We start from the raw sequence: 8761 nt of genomic DNA on the forward strand, positions 1-8761 counted from the left end.
TCTATTTAGGTTGTCTCACTGGGACAGGGGGGGAAAATATCAGTGAGAACCATTCGTTTCACATCTGCACTCATCTGCTCTGAGATAGGAGGCAGCTGTGATCAAGAATCAGTCTTCACAAGTCTTCTGGGAAGCTGCATGCGGTTCACAGCCTGTATATGGCTCAGGTTACTACAACAGCCCATGTTGTTTCAACACAAGACAGAAATTAGATGAGCCCTAACAGTGTTTTTAGTGATAGAGCTTTTTCTTAAGGAGGAGTTCCATTTGTTTAACTGAAACTACTCACTTGAGTAAAATGAGCTGTAAGTAAACTGGCAGTAATTTTTATTTCCACAGGTTATGTCCATAGACATTGAAATTCTGTTATGGCATATTTGATGTGAAGGGCTTCAGAGGATAACTTTTCAAAGAGTTTTTATCAAGCCATTAGCTGGTGATTAATTTTGGTTTTGTGATTTAAGATAAAGACTAATTGAAAGGATTTTGGAAAGATGTTCTCATTTTCTTCTTCAGGATTTCTTCCGACACTTACCTCATTGGATCCAACAGCACACAGCCATGAATGATGCTGGTAATTTTCTGATTGAAACATGTGATGAGACCATTTCCAGAGATCTTAAACAGCAGCTTCTGTTACTAAATGGAAGATGGAGAGAATTGTTCATGCAAGTTAAACAGGTTAGTGATATTGCCCTTGTTCGTTTTAAATATTTACTTTGTCATTTCCATGCAAGCAGGACAGATTGCCCTACTAACAGGACTGTAGTACAACCTAATAAGGTGTCTAGCTGTTCATAATTATTTAAATCAGAAATGACTCCCTGACAGTAGTTAATTTTACTGGGGGCTCTTCTTTATTTATCTTTTTGGTTATACAGCTATTTAGTGTTATTTTTTGACATTTTCAACTAGTATAAACTGTAGTTTTTTGCTATGGTCACCTGTCTTGATGCAGAGAATGTTATTTTTACATATCCTCTACTGTTCTTCAAAGAAAATGATTGATTTTTAGTAGCTATTGTTATTGTAAAAGCTCTGTAAAGCTAAACAGTGAAAATGGTGAAAATTATTATTTTAACTGCTCTTTGATGAAAGTTGCATTCAATTATTGTACTGCAACAATAAGCAGATACAGTGTAAGTTAATTAACTAAATGTTTTCCCCAGATTAGTCAGACTTTACTTCTGCCACAAGGAGGCACTGATAGTAAGCGAAAAAACCTACCCTTTATCTCATTAAAGCTATTCTACTGTTAAAAAAAGAATTGTTGTTTCTATATTTGGTCTTTAAAAAGCAAAGGGAAGATGTGAGCTTAATTACACTGGAGTATTTCACACTTCATAAACACATTAGAAAATATCTTTGCTGTAGTCAATGTGCATCTAATGATATTGTCCCCTTCTGGTGATTTTAAATCACCTATTTGAAGGCACTAGATCTGTTTTCCTTACTGGCATGATTATTTCGTATTCAGTCAAGTTAAATGGAAAAGGAAATAATGATTGCTTCTCTTTTATTGTAACTTTTCCAAACAGTTGACTGGAATGTTCTCAAGCTTTATTTGCTGATGATATTTAGTGTGATTCACTTATGTAAATGCCTCTTCCCCAACTTATACAGCTTCTTTCTTTTGCTGGCTATATATTTTTTCTCACTGGCTTTTCACCATTTCTGTCATACAGCTCTTTCCACTTTCTAAGACCTATGTTTCCCCTTCTTCCAGCCAGCATTTTGTTACTGAAATTTCCCTTATCCTTCAGTTTTTCTAGGCTTTTCGTGTTCTGTTCTCTTGGTTGAATTTTCAAAATTGGTATTTTAGGTAATGAGAAATTAATTGAATTGTTGATTCTAGGTTAGAAACAAATGAGAGTCTGGCACTCCCCACATGATCCAAACCTTAAAAAAGGCAGACCACTTGTATATGCAGGCTGTTCTTTTTAGTATCATTGCTATCAAAATTAATGCACATGATTAGTATCTAAATAATTCAGCAGATCAGTTTCCATTAAATTGTATTTCATTGAATATAATTTTTCAGCAAATAATTGCACTGAAAACATGCTAATTCTTTAAGTAATTTCTTAATTGCCAGATATCTCATTTGAGGTGGTTATTTTTTGATTGTTCCTTTTTGCTTTACATTTTTGTAGTATGCTCGAGCAGATGAACTGGACAAAATGAAGAAAGAATATGTGGATAGTGTTGCTCATTTGACAGCTTTTATTGATGGAAACAATAGGAAATTTTCAACCCCTGTAGAAATGTCCTTCCTTGATGTTAAAATGTTTGTACAAGAATTAGAAGTAAGTATCTTACTTTCATTTCTTTCTTTCTCGTTCATAAGAGAGAAACTTGTAACTATTTAACTCTGATAGCATAAAATTATTTTAGTATACATTTCCATTACTAATTTGTTTGTTTGTTTGTTTGTTTTTACCAGTGGCGCGCTTTTTTTTTTGGTGTGGTTTTGGCTATAGCTAATATGAATCATTGTATTCTATGAGTGACATTTTTAGAGTAAATTTCAAAAATACTGCCCAACTAGATATTTTTTTCTGTGTAGTTTCAAATGATATTTAGGTGAATTGACTGATACCCTTTGGCTCAGTTTTCATGCATTTGAAACATGGCTCAGTATCCACTTAAAATCAGTGATGAAAATAATTGATAATTAGAATTTATATCTTTTATCAGTCTTGTATCTACCATGAATGCATAAATCATGCTGCTGAAATATTTTTTGAACCACTTGTTTCAGAATACTAAGCAGAAATTGCCTGCAATGGAAGCTCAGTATAAAGCAGTTACAAGAACAGTGCAACTTGTTACAAAAGAAGTTTCCCAAGAGGAAGTGAATGAAATGCTGGGAACTTTGACACGGATCAAAGAGCAGCTGAGCAAGGTTGCAGAACAGTTTCTCTACTACATATGTTGTTGACTGTTGAACTAATAAATAGTAAGCTCCTGTACATAAATGCTCACATATATGCATTTGAACAAATATATAGTTGTAACAACAGAGTGATTCAGCGTGGAGAACGTTACTTCTCCTAGATGCTACGATTACCATTCTTAAATTTAATATTCTGTTCTTTAAGAAGTAGTACAGGATCAGGATTGATCAATCTTTAAAAAGACTAGGTAGCAACTATATAAACCTACATGCAAAGGAAGTTATTATTTATTGAATTTTACAACTTTTTCAATATTTTTTTTAATGGTGAAAAGGTTAAGGAGTATTCCTGTGCCCTGCTGTATGAATGCCAGCGTCTGCTGTCTCCACTGGAAGAACTGGAGAAACAAATCACACATTTTTATGAATCTCTTGAAAAAGTCAATGAAATAATTTCTATCCTGGACCCTGAAGCACAACCCACAGCTGTTCTTAAACAAAAAGCCCAAGTAAGTTTCAGATCTTGCTAAGATCTGCTGCCTCTGAGTATTTGCAATTAGCTTTCTTAGGAATTTGGATTGCAACTCAGTAAGGTAAGAAAACGCTTCTTCATATTCAGGCAACAAATATAGCCTTATCCTAAAATCAGCTAGGCATATATACAAAGATTGAAACTTGTGTTCCCTCCTAGTGTCTTGATTTCAGTCCAAGAAGTAAATATAAGACTTTTTTTTTAATCTAGTGGAAATTGGACTGAAGTATCAAAAAAACATTGATTTTTTTTTTTTTTAATTAAGCAGATGAAATAATATGATTGGAAAATTCTCTAGGTTTTCTTGGACAATTATGAAAATTTCTTAGAAGTCTGGAGAAGTGATTTCTTTGAAGTGCACTACTTTTCTTCCTGACCAATAAACATTTCTCTCTGGAGAAATGCAGAGCTAGTCAGAATTCAGTTGGAAAGTTAAATAAAAATACAAGGATTTTGCATTGGAATTGGTGTTTATCATTGTGTGTTTGTGGTATGTAGTCTAGAAATAGTTTCTTAAAATTGAGGTGCACATTTCATTAGAGTTGGATTTGACAGGTAATATAAATAAATGAATTTTTTATAGGAAGCTGAAGTATTTCAAAGCCATTTAGAGCCCCTCAGGAAAAATAATGGTACAAAGAGATTTAATTTCATTTATATGTTTGTTTATATGTAAAAATTAGTTCAATCCTGTAATGACTCTGGAGATTGGCCCAATAATTCAACAAGAAGGCTGTTCTCTTCCAGTGACTTCAAGCTTTGATTGTATTTCAGTAAAAATGATCTGGTGACCTTGAATCCAGCCAGTCCATTATTTTCCCAAGTAAATAGTCTTCTGTTTATTAACACTGGGTGAATCACATTTCCAAACTGCAGGTTAAGGGACAACTCCTATGAGCACTCCTCTCTTCTGTTTTCAAAGGTTAATCTGCCCCAGAGGGTCATAATAAAAAGACATGTCGCTTCTGGAGTTATTTGCCAGCAAGGAACCAAAATCATACCGTTTATATGGAGAGTGCTGGTTTCTGCCTGATCAGAGAGTAAACCAAGATTTGTTCTAAGAAATAGAGTGCACCTTCAATGGCAGAATAGTTTCCTCACTGCAGGATTTTTAAACCATTTTTTTTAAGCCTGTGCTACTTCATGCATGTTTTCTTTTTTCTCTCTTTTTTTTCTCATTACTTAATGGGATTTGTAATGAAATCTGAATTCCAAAAGCTGACATGAAAGATTAATTTTTTGAAAGGTGAGGAAGGTTAAGATCTCAACCTGCTACTGAGAGCTGTCATTCTTATGTCTATTGATTTCACTGCTTCCTGCTTCCAATTATATAATAAATATAGAAATCCCATAACATTAAATCGCAGAATAATGTATTGATCAACATTCTCTAGAACTATCTGAAGGGCTTGGGTATCTGTCTGTGCCTTTTTTTTATAAATAGCTAGAGCTCTGTTTGGGTACAGACTTACCATACAAAGAGAAAGTTGTGTTGTCTGTGTTATTCCATATACTATTTTGTATAGTCTGTTTCTTATTGGTTCTTTGACCTCATCTCTTTTGTTCATATTGTCAAAACCACCTTGTTATTTTGCCAAACTTTTCTCTCCTTTGTTCCTGGCCAGGGTGTATATGTGTTTTTTTATTTCAGGATTTGGTAGCTTACCAAGAAAACTGCAAGAAAGATTTGTCCCTGATTGAGAGAAACAGTCAGAGTATCCTGCAGTGTGTGGCTTCCAGTGAAGTGTTACAGCATCTCCAGCAGTCAACGTTTCAGAAGAAAGTTACACAAGTTCAGATTACTTTTCAGGTAATAATATCATACCTTGGTGCATATTTTTGAAGGTTTATTCATATGATCCATCCATTTTGTCACTCTATAGCTACTATACTGGATAGCTCTCCTCTCTGGTGCCAAGTTATTAATTAAGGATTTGTCTGTATTAGATGATAAGTGGTCAGGGGACTGACAGTCATGTTCTCCATGCAGTTATTCAGGGCTGAGCCCACCACAGAGGAAGCTGGGATTTAAGAGAGCTTTCATATGTCTCAGGCTCCTCATTCCTCCTTTGGAATGAGGAATCTGAAATCCTACTGTTAAAGGCTGCACTGTCATTTTTTTTCCTAATTTTATTGTCTTGGCTAATTATTTGCTCCCATATTCCCATACATCCTGCTTCACACAAAACATGGAAGATGGAAATTCTTGAACATGCTACTGTTGCTAGTCCTTGTATTTACTCAGAAAATGTCATGGATTGTGAATCTAGAAGGTTGCAAATATGTTGCATTTGTTAATATAAAGATGTATGCTTTGGGCTATATTCCCCCTTACCTGTAGAGCTCTATGTTGTTATTATCACTTATTACTGATATTTTCAGGGCTATTCAGCCCCCATCTAGCCCCACTCTAATATGAAATTAACCATTACACATGGTGTGATTTTTGGGGTTGTCCTGTGCAGAATGAGGAGTTGAACTCAATCCTTGTGTGTCACTTCCAACTCAGTATATTCTATGATTTTATGGTTGTCTTGGAGTCAGATCTCCAGATATTGGATTCTATTATATTTGTTTTCAGGTAATTATTGTTCAGTATAAAGGTATCTAAACTGAATTTTAAACTACAGAAAATCACTTATCAGTAAAGAGCTCTGAGAGGTGGATTACAAAATTTTTATGGTATTTGTGGGTTGTACCTAAAGATAAGTGGGGTTTGATTTGTAACAGAAATCATTATTTAAGTTTAGCTTATAGTAGAAAAATCAGATACAGTTGTAGCTGGGTAAATTTACCATGTTCAACATTAATTATTCTGTTCCTATAAAGTTGGATAGTGGTTTGTCTCTTTTTATGTTAGAAAATAAACCTATAAAATATGGTATAACCATACAAAATGTGACATACCTAGAGTTAAAATACTGGAAACTGGAAGTTTTTCATGTAAAGAATATATTCCTATATAATTCTAATATTATGCATTTATTTTTATCGGGAAACTTTAAAAAGATTTAGTAAGATGTTTAAGTTGAGAATGACAGATTTGATTAGCTCGCTAATCAAAACTCACTACACTGGGGTTTGTAATCAATGAGGATGATGAACTGTGTGTGTATAGTAAGCGGTTTTGGAACTGCCTTGCAGTGGTTAAACTGCTGAACTGTTCAGTTCTCCTGGTAAGTTTTGTTACTTCCTTATGGAATTGTAACCACTGAATAATGCAATGCACTGGAACAGACTAAAACACAGAATAATGGAAGAGCTGTGTCTAAGGTTGCAAAACAAGAAGATTTCAGCAAATAAACTGCAAAATTTGCTGTCTTTCTTTTAAGCAGTTTTCTTCCTGGTTACTTATCCAACCTTCTAGTGTGATAATCTTACAAACCTATTCCAGGTCAGAAGACCTGTAGCATGGAAGTGGTTGGATCCATGGGTCAAACCACCTTCATGTCAAGTCACGTTAGGAGGAAGTAGTTTGATACTAGGAAAAATGAAATGGTAAGCTTTTGGCCAAATTAGGTGCTTTACATATGAAAGCAGGCTTTAGGAAAGAAACACACTAATCATGGCATTCTGAAAGTATCAGAGACATCTATATTAGATATCTACTAATTTTTTTTTGAAAAATGACATTAGCTCAAGCCTAAGTATTAAAAATTGTGAAAATGGGAGCAGGAGAGGGAGAAGCATGGTGAAAAGCATATATTTAAAAGAGTGACACAAATTAAATGCATGTTTTGTAAGATCATGGTACCAGAGAGCAAATAAAAATCAATGTGAAAGTGCCAGCTCATTTTCTTTGCTTGTAACTCAGAATATGGTCAGGAAAGCTGGTGAGTGGAGAAAAAACATAGAAGCAAATAGCCGTTTGATGAAGAAATTTGAGGAGTCTAGAGCAGAACTGGAGAAAGTAATACAGATTGCCAATTGTTGCTTAAAAGAAAAAGGAAATCCTGAAGAACTTCTCAGAAAACATAGCGTGAGTAAATTCTCTGACCTTCCTCATGGAAATCTTTGAGTGCATGACATACAAATGAAAAGCCTACTTAATTCTAAAATCGACGTGAGCTTCTTGCATGTGTAGAAGTTATACAGATTAGGTCAAACTAATGCTAAGATTGAAAAATGAAAAGGAATAATGATCATGGCTCTTACTGATGGATGTAAGCAACCAGAAGGTGAAAAGACCCCGTAAAAATTAGGGCAGGTTTTATCAGTAGAATCATTGAGAGTTAGAATACTATATTTTGCCAGTCTCATGCATCCACTGCTCATTTTTTTCAGATTAATACCTGTGTCTGTATTATAACCATTACATATGCACATAGCTTTAAAATGTATTCTTGTTAAAATACCATATCAGTGTACTGGATGAGAATATATTAATTTGCTGGACTTTAAATAGCTAGAAATAGTTATTTCCTTAGCTCAAATTTAAATTCTTCAATGCAACAGAAGTAACCTTGAAACTTACAGTGTGTATTAGGAACTTTATGTTTTCAGGTTACCACATCAATAACCAGCTTCATCTTCTCACTTTCTCACTTTCTGCCTCAACTTCAGGAATTCTTTAACCAGTTGGATCAGAGAGTCCTAAATGCGTTTCTGAAAGCTTGTGACGAACTTACTGACATCCTCCCAGAACAAGAGCAACACAGCCTGCAGGAAGCTGTGAGAAAACTCCATAGGCAGTGGAAGGTTAGTGAATGTCGTCTCTGGAAATTGTAAATCTTAGTTTTGAAAAGTTTCTGCATGACCTACATATTGAAAAATAAAACAAGTAAGTTGATTATTTGTCTTCCTGTACAATTGGGAAAAAAAAAGAAAAAAAAAATATATTTTACAACATTAGATACAGCTACACCTACAAATAGCCTCTTGAAAAAGCTCTGTTAAGTAAAGTGGTTAAGTGAAGTCAAGAAATGTGAGACATTAATTATAAAACCTTCATTTTCTCCCTACATATAACCGTAATGATACCTGTGTTAAGAATATTTCTTGAGAATATATGCTAACTTTTCTTTATGCTGATGTTGGATGATTGCAATTACTTTCCCAACCAACCAAAAAAAAATAATCTGTAAGAGGTCAGGCTATCAGTTTAAATTGTGTCTTCTGCCAAAGACTCTAAAAACTGAACAAACTTTGCTCATAAGCTATGGAATTTTTTGCCTGCAACAGTGTGTTGCTGGTCAAAGCTGGAGTGATGTATGACTGGTCTCTCACTAGCAGGCAAGCAGCAACCTCTGGAAACAATTGTGAATACTATTTTATACAGGAAATATTTGGCATATCTTGCCAAGAATGAAGATGTATCTGTAGTGTGTCTTATA

The 8761-nt window shown here is 34.4% G+C and overlaps 1 protein-coding gene across 9 annotated transcripts in view; it reads left to right on the forward strand.

Annotated features, from left to right (window-relative positions):
- The window catches only part of SYNE1 (spectrin repeat containing nuclear envelope protein 1), a 306473-nt gene that overhangs the window by 88622 nt on the left and 209090 nt on the right, over positions 1-8761 (forward strand). For all 9 annotated transcript variants that reach the window (XR_001875992.1, XR_001875991.1, XR_001875994.1 and 6 more), the window contains 7 exons: positions 517-681; positions 2154-2306; positions 2762-2905; positions 3232-3405; positions 5080-5238; positions 7243-7407; positions 7992-8126. Coding sequence is in view for 1 of the 9 variants with exons in the window: in XM_017821972.1 (XP_017677461.1) it covers positions 517-681; positions 2154-2306; positions 2762-2905; positions 3232-3405; positions 5080-5238; positions 7243-7407; positions 7992-8126 (1095 nt within the window). In the remaining 8 variants the exon portion in view is untranslated. The remainder of the gene's footprint in view (positions 1-516; positions 682-2153; positions 2307-2761; positions 2906-3231; positions 3406-5079; positions 5239-7242; positions 7408-7991; positions 8127-8761) is intronic.

The sequence above is a fragment of the Lepidothrix coronata genome, unplaced genomic scaffold, assembly GCF_001604755.1.
Source record: "Lepidothrix coronata isolate B3197 unplaced genomic scaffold, Lepidothrix_coronata-1.0 Scaffold94, whole genome shotgun sequence".
Classification (NCBI taxonomy): Eukaryota; Metazoa; Chordata; class Aves; order Passeriformes; family Pipridae; genus Lepidothrix; species Lepidothrix coronata.